Source organism: Mastomys coucha, unplaced genomic scaffold, assembly GCF_008632895.1.
Source record: "Mastomys coucha isolate ucsf_1 unplaced genomic scaffold, UCSF_Mcou_1 pScaffold5, whole genome shotgun sequence".
In the NCBI taxonomy this organism is placed as follows: domain Eukaryota; kingdom Metazoa; phylum Chordata; class Mammalia; order Rodentia; family Muridae; genus Mastomys; species Mastomys coucha.
Genome location: NW_022196911.1, coordinates 8,456,646 through 8,469,444, shown reverse-complemented (window position 1 = coordinate 8,469,444; position 12,799 = coordinate 8,456,646). Strand labels below are relative to the sequence as shown.

General features: G+C 45.8%; 1 protein-coding gene across 1 annotated transcript in view; it reads right to left on the bottom strand.

Annotated features, from left to right (window-relative positions):
• Positions 1 to 5,456, bottom strand: part of Igf2r (insulin like growth factor 2 receptor) — an 86,713-nt gene extending 81,257 nt beyond the window's left edge. Inside the window, exon 1 of the mRNA XM_031350826.1 lies at positions 5,137 to 5,456. Within this exon, the coding sequence (XP_031206686.1) occupies positions 5,137 to 5,447 (311 nt within the window). The 5' untranslated portion in view covers positions 5,448 to 5,456. The remainder of the gene's footprint in view (positions 1 to 5,136) is intronic.
• Positions 5,457 to 12,799: the final 7,343 nt, after the last annotated feature.

Below are 12,799 nucleotides of genomic sequence, written 5' to 3'. Positions count from 1 at the left end.
AGAGCACTCAGCTAGCCAAGATTACTCTAGCAAGACCTTTGAAGGGGGTTGGGGGGACAGAGGAGGGGGAGAGAGGAGACAGAAAAGACAAGATAGATGCCTTTTCAAACCTACTGCTAAGACCAAATGTTGACAAGGATGTGGAGCAGCTAGAATTCTTGCATGCAGTAGATGGGGATGCAGAACAGTACAGCTAACTTGGGCTACAGATTGGCAGTTCCCATACAGTGAGGCAGTTCTTCTGCCATCCAAGCATCATAAAAAGATCTCACTTGCTGAACCAAGCCCAAGATAATAGTACCAATAACAAAGTAATGTCAGTAACCTGCTAAGTGATGGATCACTGTGGGCCCCTACACCTAGCTCTGGACATTGCTAAAATCTCTACACAACACAATATGCTCTGTGTGCCAAGCTCAGAAGAGAGGAGATGGGGCTGGAGATGGACTCTGTGGCAGACTGCTTGCCTAGCATGCACGCAAGACCACATCACATACCCAGCGACCCCAAAACTTTAAAATAATAACAGGCATCCAGATTATTTTTGGAACTCCATTTTCTAAAACTCCTTCAATACGTGAAACACTGATAAAATACAGAAGCCTAAGGAGCTATTCATTTCCTGGGAATTTATTAAAATGCTGGGTTTGGTTGGTTGGTTGGTTGGTTGGTTGGTTGGTTGGTTGGTTGGTTGGTTTGGTTTGGTTTTAGTTTTGACTCACTCTGTAGACCAGGCTGGCCTCAAACTCAGAAATCCACCTGCCTCTGCCTCGCATGTGCTGGGATCAAAGGCGTGTGCCACCACTGCCTGACTAAGATGCTGTTTTAAGAACTGAGAGAAGGTAAAGGCAAGAGGACCAGGAGTTCAAGGTCGTAGAGAGGGCAGGATAGATCCTGTCAAAAAAGAAAACAAAAACCATATTGGAACCATAATTAACAATCCTAGGCTAACGCATACTTTTATGGTTAAAGGAAATGCATGCACACAAACGGAGGTGATCCAGGCTAACATGTGGCCCAAATTAGGCACATAAGCATTATTCTTTGGGAAGAGTTACAGGAGAAGGAAAAAAATCTCTAGAGATAGCAACTAAACCGACTGCAACTCCCAACTGGCTTCATTATTCTCTTGTCCTCAATATAATAAAAACTCTCCAGCATTTATACCCAAACAATTTGGAGAAAACCTGTCCGGTATAAATTTCAAAGTAGTTAACCACCAGACCAAGCATTTTATAATCAGTTCCAACTGTTAAGCCTTCCCCAAAGAACACTGTAAGCACCTAAATCAAGGGTGGAAATATGCATTTTACATATATAATATGGCATTCTGCAAAGTTTAAAGTAGTAAGTAGAACCACTGAACAAGTAGCCAAGAGCATTAATGCGTGCAGTCCACTCTGAGGGTCCCACATTACCTGGCCTCTGCCCCCCCTCCCTGTGTAGGACCCTCTCTTGTTCTGACTTATCCTGCCTCTCTAACCTTCATATGTTCCCTACCCCAGACCTAATCCAGGCCAGTGCCGCCAGCAGCAAGCTCATCAGTCTAATGAAGTTTTCTTTATACCAGCACCCCACATCTTCAGAGACCCGAGTAACTTCTTCTATGGCACACTTCCCTCCAGACATTTGACAAGTATGTATGATCAGCCAGGCCTAGCAGTTCCTGAAATCCTGGCTACAACAGAGACTGAGCCAGGACGATGGCAAGTTCAAAACCAGCCTGGGCTTGGCAAGCCTTTGTCTCAGAACACAAGATAAAAGAAGGGATGGCTGTCAGGTAAAGCATTTCCCTACCATGCATGAGGACTCAGGGTCAGTTGGTGCCCCATATCTGTGTGTATGGATCTGTGTGTGTATGTACATCTCTCCAGTCTCTTCAAAGAGCAAGCAGGTTATGTACAGTGCTGTTCCAGTAACCTATACTACCCTCTGCTGTGTCTGCTGTACATACACATTTCACAGAGCAGGCCTCTCCACTGTGCAAATATCCTGAGACCTGCTGCTGAAATAGTCCCTCCATTTGGGTTCCTTCACCCCTCCCCAAAGCCAAATTCAGTAGGAAATGCACCCCTATCCCAGTGGTCAGAGCCCTAGCTCATCTCAAAGCTCTGCACCAACCAGACACCCCAGAAATAGGTCAGGACTCCCCTCCTGCTCTCTGAAAATTATCCTCTCTTGAGAGAGGCTGTTCTCCCACAAGTCCAAGAACCAACTGCCCAGGTTTACGAAAGCCCCATGATACCTGGGCAGGCCAATACCTTTACAGAAATAACTTCCGGTAGTGCTCTGGGCACCAAACCATTTTTTCAACAGGGAAAATGTAGTCCCTGTTTCAGTTGGTTTACCAACCCCTGGAATACAGTCCTCGCCACATAAGGAACTGCCTCCATGTGACCAGGTGCCAAGAACAAACACAAGGGCACCAACTACAGGAGTCTACTGTTCACTCAGGAGACCCAAGGGAACTATTTACATCTCAGCCATGGAGCCTGTAGAGAGAGCGGGCAGCTAGGCGGCCAAACACACCATACTCCCTTGATACTTATGGGTGTTAATACTGGATTTAGAAAGAATGGCTACCTCCTTGTATATGCACTAACCCTAGGGAACTTGAAGGTGACATTATCTAGCAGTAAGTGCCCACACTCCCAAGGAAAAGGCTAAAAACCTGTGGAAGAGACTTAAAGGGTTGTGAGTAGAGCTCTGGAAGAAAACAGCTGCCTAGTTTGCCCATGGCTTTGAGCTCCTGAATTTAAGCTCCCAGAACAAAAAAACTAAACAGGACCATACAAGACAAACTACACTCTGCAGGTACTAAGTATGAACGAGACATTCAAAATGTTTCTAAACGAGCATAGTTACAGGAAAGGGATAGGTGAGAACTGGGACGTTCACTATTCCTGAGGAAATCCCTTAGAGACGGTCAGAAGCTGTGGGAGACACCTTAACACAACCTTAGACCCTCGCTAGCACTGGCAAAGTCACACCATATGGGACAGTGGCCCAGTAGGCTGGTACAAAGGCCATTCCACAAGGTAAAAACCTGTATCCTGAGATGAGGTGAAAGACCACAAGGTCAAGACAATGAGACGACCATGCACAAGCGAGCAGCCTTAAGACGCCATGTCTCTCAGCTCTCCTTGACAGCTTTTACCCTACTAAAATATAAACTCTAAACTGGGTGGGAGTAAAGCGCCACCTTTAATCCCGGCACTTGGGAGGCACAGGCAAACAGATCTCTAGATTCAAGGCCAGTCTGGTCTACAGAGTGAGTTCAAGGACAGCCAGGGCGACATAGAGCCACCCTATTTCCCCTTCTTCCCCTCACCAAAAACAAAAAGCAACAACAACAACAACAAAACTTAACTCTAGGAGACTAGACAGATGGCTCAGCAGTTAAGAGCAGTTGCTGCTCTTGCACAGGACCCATGTTCAATACCCAGCACCCACGTGGAACCTCACAGCCATTTGTAACTCCAGTTCCAGGGAATCTGATGCTGCCTTCTAGCCTCCAAGGACAACATAAGGTACGTGGTCAGACATACATGCAAACAAAATACTCATACACGTAGAATAAAAAAATATTTTCTTAATTTTTTTCAAAGAAATTAACTCTACTGCAGCTAGAGAGATGGCCTTTGGAGGCGGGGAGGAGGTTTCAATTCTTAGATTCCACGCAGGCTGCTCACAACCTGTAACTCCAGCGCCAAGGAATCTGAGACCCTCTTCTAGCCTCTGCGTGGCAGACACAATGGGCACGCACGTGCACACACACCACTCTAAAAGTAATAGTGTAAAAAAATGAATTCTAAAGCAAGGGCCGCAGGTCTGTGGGAAAGTACCTGCTTAGCATGCCTGGGCCCTAGGTTGGTCCCCCTGTACCAACCCCTTCAAAAGAAACAAATTCCAGTTATCCAGCAAGACCGTGACTTCCACAGCACTAGACCAGCTGTGTTAATTCTTGGTCACAGCAGCCCTAAATCCTAGATTTTCTGTTCTAAACGTCCCCGCCTGGGCCTGCTATTGTTTAAGGGGCACCCTTCCTCCATATCATGAAGTTACTGGGGCAGCAATTTATCTTTGGGCAGCTAATTGGTCTATAAACCGCAGTGCAGCAGTGTCTCCCTCCAGATACACTCCAAAATGGGAAACAGAATTCTGGTCAGCTCATTCTTACACTAACAAGTCCTACAAATTATTAGCTCCAGGTGAGAACCAAACTCTCCGATACAAAGGACTAAAGAGCTTTTAACTACCAACAGAAACGCGAAGTTTGGCTCAGAAGGTAGGATGGGCTTCATTTCGTTCTGAGTCACTTATGAAAGTCAAGGGTAAAGCTGGCTTCAAGGTTTTCTTCCCGCTTCCTTCTTATCAAAGTTTTCAAAACAAGAAAAGATTTGATTTCCCTTCACCCTAAAGAGCGCAGAGGAGGCCAGTCTCCAAACTAATGGTATTGAAAGTTCCCTAGGCCCACGAGTCTGCGTCCAACACCAACAAACTTCGACAAGACTGGAAATTATACAACCTTGGATCCCAGAGCAGAAGAGTCCACTAGAATAATCTACTCTGGAGACAATGACATCATGTGAGCAACCACACAGGAAGCTAACTGGGAGAAGTGAAGGGTAAAGTCTTGAAAGCTGACACAGATGACCACCTCTCAACCCTTGTCAAAAGAAGAAAAAGCTTCAACCACTGACAAATGGCTACTTTTAATAAGGAAAACTGAGAATTTCCATTGAAGGGGTCTATCCGCAATAGAAACCACCACTACCCAACTCCAAGACCATCGCGTGGGTTCGCACTCCCTGGAGACTGCACACTAGAGGGGACTCCTCCGAAGCCCCGCGGCTGGAACTTCAAATGGAAACGTGCAGCGGGACAAAAGCCCAGCCTTAGTTCTGCCCCCTGCCAACTTCCGACAGACACACCGGGCCCCCGGGAGTCGCACAAAGCCGCCCGACTTATGACAGCCACAAGTGGCCGGGCACAGGGGCTCCGTGGGCCAGCGCCACGGCGGCGCGTCCTCCTGCGCCGCCGCGGCCACCACGCGGGCAACTTTCCCGCGGGGGCGGGGCGGGGCGGAGGTCTGGCTGTCCCCGGGGCTCCGCGCCCGCCACGCAGGACACCCACCTGCACAGGGCATCCAAGTCGACGGCCTGGGCCTGCGCGGAGCCCGCGGCCGCCACGAGCAGCAGCAGCAGGAGCGGCGGCAGGAGCGCGACGCGCGGCCCGGAGGGCACCGGTCCCGGCGGAACGGCCCGCATCGCGTGTGGCGTGGAGCTCACGGCGGCTGGCCCTTCGGAGCCGCGCCTGGGACACGGTCGCGCCGCAACAGCGGAGTCGAAGCTGCAACGGGAGCTGGAGGGAGAAAGGGGAGAGAGAGCTGGAGCCAGGGGGGAGTGCGATGAGGAGGCGCTCCGTGGCCGTCCCCAAAGCGTCATGTGACCTGGGTTGGCCCGCCCCCGCCCCGCCTCCTGCTCACGTGACGTCCTCGTTCAGGTGCTCTCCGCCCAGGCCTGGGTCACATGAGCATCGCACGCGCGCGGGACAGGAAGTGTTGCGGGCCGGGCACAAGCGCCAGGTACCAACTCGAGGCCTGACAACCCCAGGGTTTGCTTACGCGCGGCGAGAGGTGACGCCTCCGAGCCAGACCTCAGTTTCCCCGTCCAGCACCCTGGTTGCGTCTGCGCTTGAGCGCTTCCTAACTCTCTCTTCTTCTACAGTACGGTGGCCGAGATGGAGTTAGGTGGAAAGGCCCAGGTTGATGCTTAGTGTTACAAGTCGATGCAGGGTTAACAGGTCAGTTCTTCTAGAATCCCGCGTAGGAGTTTCCGACTCAAGCCCCGGAGGGCCTCCCAAGAGCTCTGTGGAAATGTGATTTCCCAAGCAGGGCTTTCTACAGCAAGTTAGATGACCGTGATGGACTAACACGCAGTGTGCAGAAAAACCAAAGTGTAACAAGCAAATGACACAAGAAAAGCTTTTGGTGTTAGACCGCTTACTATGTAGCTCCAGGCTGGACTGGAGTTCGGATCCTTCCACTTAAGCCTACCAAGTGCTGGGTTTACAAGCGTGTACCACCACCTCTGTTAACAAAGTTTTATTACTATATAAAGATATATGCAGCATCCATATTATATAAGGTGGCAACCTAGTGAAAGTACAGTAAATATGGGGCTTAGGAAATGGCTCAGACTGTAATGGGCTGTATAAGCATGAGGGCCTGACCTCAAGCCCCACCACCCATATAATAAAGCCTGTACTGCAAACCCCTGGAACCTCCGTGGGGAGGCAAAGACGAGGGAATCTCGGATGTTTGCTGGCCAGCCAGGCTAGCTGAATCTGGGCAGGTCCACTGTTATTATCAAGAAATCAAGAAGAGGTCACTCACTGGGCAGGAAGACAATCTGGCTGTGACACCAGGATTGATCAACTGATCTTGCTAGCTAGGCAGATATTCCATTCCTTCATTCCATGTGCATCCTTCCAGGAGCTGCCTGTTGGATGGAAGAGGATGACCTGTCCCTGATGAAGAAGGACCAACTGAGGGTCAGGGGTACAAAAGTAGTCCCTTGATAGAAGCTGGAGTTCATGTTAGCCTTCTCTAATGTTATAACTAATGCAGGCAAGAGTTGTCAGTGGAAGAAAAAAAAAAAACGTTAAATGAAGAGTTAACTGTGAATGTTAACTTCCACTCAAAGTATCACCCCCAAAATACATTTTCTTTGGATGGCTTGGAAATGGAGCACCCCATAAACCAAGTCCTTGGTGAAGTCTTGTGTCCACAGGTGGTGGCACTTTTGAGAGGTAGTTGAGTCATGAAGACTGTAACCTAATCAATGAAGTAATCCATTCATGGATTCATGATCTGATTGGCATCTCCTAGTTAGCTTCAGCTCTCAGTGTGAAACAACACAGAGCTGGCTCAATTTGGGGGCTGCCTCTAAGAGATGACCCCATGGACATATCTGTGGAGCATTTTCTTGATCAAAAATTGAGGGGCAAGGGCACAGCCCACAGTACCATCCCCTAGTCAGGGAGTTCAGTACTGTAGAAGAAAACAAGCTGGGGGCTAAAGAGATGGCTCTTCAGAAGGTCCTGAGTTCAAATCCCAGCAACTACATGGTGGCTCACAACCATCCGCAATGAGATCTGACGCCCTCTTCTGGTGTGTCTGAAGACAGTACCTAAGTGTACTTAGATATAATAATGTCTTTAAAAAAAAAAAAAAAGAAAGACAAAGAAAACAAGCTAGGCGGAAGCTAGGAAGAGCAAGCTGGTAAGCAGCATTCTTCAGTGGTGTCTGCTTCAGTTCCTGTCTCAGTCCTGCCGTGAGTTCCTGTCCTGAGTTTCCTCAGTGACAGGACTATGACATACAAGCCATTGTAACCCTTTCCTCCCCAAGTTGCTTCTGGTCAGAATGTCCCATAGCAGCTGGTATCACAAATTTTGGGAGGGGGAAAAAAAACAACTCATTAGCTGCTTCTTGAAGTGATGCCATGAAAGTTTCAGTGAAGCTGAGTTCTAAAGCACAGAGTCCCCTCACGGGTACAGAATGGATGTGTCAAAAAATATCACTTAAGTTATTAAAGTAAGAACTGAGAACATGTTAAAACTGACTCAAAGGGAATTCAAAAGAAAAAAAGGGGGGAAAAAAAACCCTAATACAGACAACGGAAAGTTGCGAATGCAGAAGAGAAATTAGCCAATAGATAAAGAGTTGGTTAAAAATCAAATACTTATCTGACACAAACACAACTTTAATTTCTCAAGTCAAACAATTGAATACTTTAACCAACAATATTCTACAATTTATAGAGTTGTAAAGTACCTCATGACAATGAAAAGCACAGAGGCTGTAGATTCAAAGTCAGTCCCCTTTTCTTACCATAGTTTCAGTTTTCCATAGACCACAGCATATTAAAAATATTAAACATAAAGTTCCAGAATTAATAATTCATAGGGTTTCAATAACCTATTAATGTATTATTATCATTGTTATAGTGTATGGGTATATTGTGCTTTTATTGTCCCTGTTTTATAAAATAAACTTGGGGGCCGGAGAGAGAGCTAGTGGTTAAAAAGCACCTACACTTGCAGAGGACCTAGGTTCAGTTCCCAGTACCCACAGCATGTGGCTCACAATCACCTGTAACTCCAGTTCCAGGGTATCTAATGCCCTCTTCTGGCCATTGTGGGAACCAGGCACATATATGGTACACATAAACAGTCATACACATAAAAGTAAATTTAAAAAAAAAGTCTTTATAAAGTAAACTGTCATAAGCATGTATTGGTAGAAAACACAGACATAAACACGTGTATAGCACAGACATACACACACAGACACACACACACACAGACACACACACAGTTGTTTCAGGCTAGCTCTAGGGTTTGGGAATATAGCTCGTGGAAATAAGGGAGACTTGAAAATCTAAAAGGATTTATTAAACAATACCTAGCTTTCCATTGATATATATATATATATATACACACATAGACACACACACATACACATTTGTGTGTGTGGGTGCTAAAGAGGAATCCAGGGCCGTGGCTCTTAAGACAAGAGCTTTACTAAACACTAACTTTATATCCCCAGCCCTAACCAGAAATATTTTAATCTATATCTGTCTTTCACAATGTTCTAGACAAGGCATTCTATGATTTATTTGGCATCCTTACCAATTAACTTCTTGAACAAATCTAGAACAAATCCACATAGTAAAGCATTATTGACAAAAAACTGAACAGAAGGGTTCCAAATGGTCAATGCTCTGAAAACCTCCACTACCCTCCCTCAAAAGTGAGACCCGTCCCAGAGCAGCGGATCGTACTATAGCCTGTGGCTCGAATCAGGCCACACAGCTATTTTGTAAATATTTTTATTGGGATACAGCCATCTTCATGGCTTATGTGTTTGGGCTGGCTGATTTTGCCTACAAGAACAGAGATAATAGAAACCATGGCCTGAAGAGCCTAAAGTATCTACACTTAACTATGACCCTCACCAGAAAACTCATCCAACACCTACGTCTTTTAGGTCACCAGTTCCCACGAGCGCTGTCTTTAAACCAGCAGTTTGGGTATCATCTGCCAGCCTGTTAGAACGCTCAGTTCAAGAGGACTAGAGAGAGATCTCACTTGTTCTTCATGCCTTTGCAGAGAGCCTGTGCTGGGTTCCCAGCACCCAGGCTGAGTGGCTTGCACCACCTGGAACTCCAGCTCCATGGGATGGTGCCTTCTTTCAGACTGCTGGCAGCTACACTCACATATGCACAGACATACAAACGTTCACATAATTTTTACTATTTTTTTTAAAACATTTATACTATGAAGCTCTAACTGGCCTGTAACCCACTATGTAGTACAGGCTGATTTTTGATCTCAGAGAGATCCTCCAGCCTCTGCTTCCTAAATGTTGGGATTAAACGTGTGTACCACCACACCTAGCCCAAATTTTACATGTTTTCTTTAAAAAGAAGAAAACACGAATTTAAGCATGTACTTGTAATTCCAGCACTCTTCAGGCAGCAGGATCAAGAGTTCAAAGCCAGTATGGGATATGTAGCAAGACCCTGTCCAAAAACTCTGGAGATGAGTCCAGAAATTGCTCTGAGCTAAAGACTGAACCCAAGGCCTAGTATATACTGAGTAAGCAAACTCCCATTGACTCATGTTGCAAGATTCTCTCATAGCGAAGATTCACCTTGAACTCACTGGGTAGCAAGCATGGCTTTGGCCCCGAATGCTGTATCCTATGTTCACATTCCAAGTGCTAGGAATACAGGTGACATCATACCTGGCTCCAGGAGACTGTGGCACACAGGAAAATTTAAAAATGACTGTTAGAAATTAAAGGAGACTAAAGAGGTGAGACAATAGAAGACAGTGCAGAGTCCTCACTTGGAGCCTAGAACCAAATTGGAAATAGTTTAATTTGTTGGGCATAGTAATTCCAGCTCTGGAGTGAGTCGGAGGATCAGACATTTAAAAATCATCTTTAGCTACCAGTATATTCCGGGCCAGCCTGCACTATATAAGACCCAATATCTAAAGTTAAAACATTTAAAAAAAACAAAAACAAAGTAAACCAAAAAAAAAATTATATATATATATATATATATATATCAGAAACTTCACACATAGTGGTACATCACTATAATCCCAACACTTGGGAGACACAGGCTGGCAGATCTGAGCTTGAGGCTGGACTGATCTACAGAGTGAATGAGTGAATTCCAGAACAGGACAGACTGGACTACACAGAGAAATCCTATCTCAAAGCCAAAAAAAAAAAAAGAAGGGAAGAAGGAAAGAGAGAGAGAGGGAGGGAGAGAGAGAGAGAGAGAGAGAGAGAGCTGGGCAGTGGTGGCGCATGCCTTTAATCCCAGCACTTGGGAGGCAGAGGCAGGCGGATTTCTGAGTTCGAGGCCAGCCTGGTCTACAGAGTGAGTTCCAGGACAGCCAGGGCTATACAGAGAAACCTTGTCTCAAAAAAATAAAGAAGAAAGAAAGAAAGAAAGAAAGAAAGAAAGAAAGAAAGAAAGAAAGAAAAAGAGAGAAAGAAAGAAGAGAAATGCTATCTCTCAGAAGTCTAGAAGATGTACACAAGACTCTTTGAGGGCTTAAACTATGTCCCCTTGTAGCTCTGTAAGAGCCCTAAGCCTTCTGCAGAATGTGTGTGTATTTGAAAGCAGAGTTGGGTTGGATTAGCCAAGATAATGCACTAGAATAAGCTCCTCAGTCAATATTTGAGTGTTTTGTAAGAAGTAGGAAAGAGACAGACACGATGAAAACAACCTGAGGATGTCACTCAAGGGGAGAGGTGATGTCTCTACAAGCCAAAGGACTGCCTCAGGTCACTGGTAACACAAGAAACTCAGAGAATAGTGGCCTGTGCTCAACATCTCCTGAAGCTAAGCAAGAGCCAGAGCCTGCCACTACCTTCATTTTGGACTTCTGGCCTCCAAAACCAGTACACTACCCCCTCCCTCCACGGTGCTTTGCTGTCACTGCCATAGGACACAAACAGGCTCAGAATCCAAGTGCTTCAACCACTGTATCATTATGCTGGCTCATCTTCTTTGTTCCTGATGTCTTAGCCTGGTGCTAGAACCACAGCTCAAGTGGCAGATCACCCCCGTTTCCTGTGGGGTGCAGTAGTAGGGCAAGCAAAGCTAGCCTTTGTGGAACTCTAAAAGCCCAACCTGTCAAACTGACAGTGTCCAGAGTACCTTGTGAATCTCAGATAGAGGCTTAAAGAAAATTCCAGACACTTCCCAGAACACACAGGAAGAACCTGATTGTGTGGAGATTCTGGAAGTACTTTTCCATTCCTTTGATTGTCCCTTGCTTTCAATTATAAATGAACTGTTTTTTCAAAACCCAACTGGAGGTCCAATGGCCTAATTCAGTGGTACAATACCTACCTAGCATGTATAAGGCTCTGGGTTCAATGCCCAGCTTTGAAAAAAATAAGTAATAGATAATTTTTCATTAATGTTAGTGTCTGGGGTGAGATGCTGGTATTTAGCTAGAGAAAAAATGGCTGTGTTCTTAGGAGTATGAGGGTTCTCAATGTTAACAACTTTCAAATACTTTGGGAGACAGACAGAAAGCAGATCTTAAAAAATGCTCAAGAGCTCATGGTAGGTGAGACTGTCACTGGTGACCTTGTACTAGGGTGTGACCTTTTCTGAGGCTTTGACTTTATTTCTTCAAAATGAGAAGTTGAGAACAAGAATGAAAAAAATCTCAGATAGCTTTGGAGATGAGCCCAGGAGAGCAGGTTGAAAATACAGAGAAAGGACATTGAAGGCGATTGAAAGTCACAGACAAAACAAGTCACGAAAGACCTGTCTTTTATGCAAGGCCTTTAGCTTGAGAGAAGTCATGTGGGAATAGAAAGAAACTATTTTTGGCTGAAAATGGTGCTAAATCCTGAGCTTATATAGCATAATCCTTTCCTCAAGCCGACCAGGTTCCAAAGATGGTTCATTTAATATAGATTTGGGGCGGGGGGGGGGATGTCTTCTAGCCATTCTTACAGGCTCTAGTTCTTTAAGAAAAGTACATTTAATTAGCCATAAAGTGGAAATGCTGGCAGATGACAGCAGTTCACACTGAGTCAAAGCCACCCCTCATGCCACCCCCCCACACACACACTAGCCCAGTGGCCTAGGTCCTTTTGTTTTCCTCATTTACTCGGTGTGAGGAATTCAGACTGGAAGAAGCGCAGTCAGAAAACAGTCAGTTCCCTGCAGCTCACCAATTGCCCCTTCTCAAAGAGACCCAGAAGTTCTCTAGCTGGTTCTACACACATACCTTTAATCCTAGAACTCCAAAGGCAGAGAGAGGCATTCAGATCTCTGAGAGTTCAAATCAAGGCCAGCCTGGTCTACATATCAAGATTCAGGCTTACCAGGGCAACAAAATCACACCCTGACAGAAAAGAAGAAGAAAAGAAAGTTGAAGTGAAAACTTCTAGGTTCTTTGGAAAGTTGTGTCAAATGATGTTTTGTTGGGGTACACAGGTAAGAGGATGTCTTGCTAAAGCAAACACGTGAAAGAATGTTTTCCTGAAGCAGACACAGGTGAAAGGATGTCTGGATATAGCAAACACTTGAAAGGACGCTTGATAAAGGAGTAGAAATATGACGCCACAGACAGTGGGAGATGAGCGCTGAGCTTGGTTTGGTTTGCTCCGCCTCGTTATTCTTCACTAAAGACACACATGTATTGGTTCGCCTTACATAGCATTGTTGTGCTCAATTTGTGATAACACCAC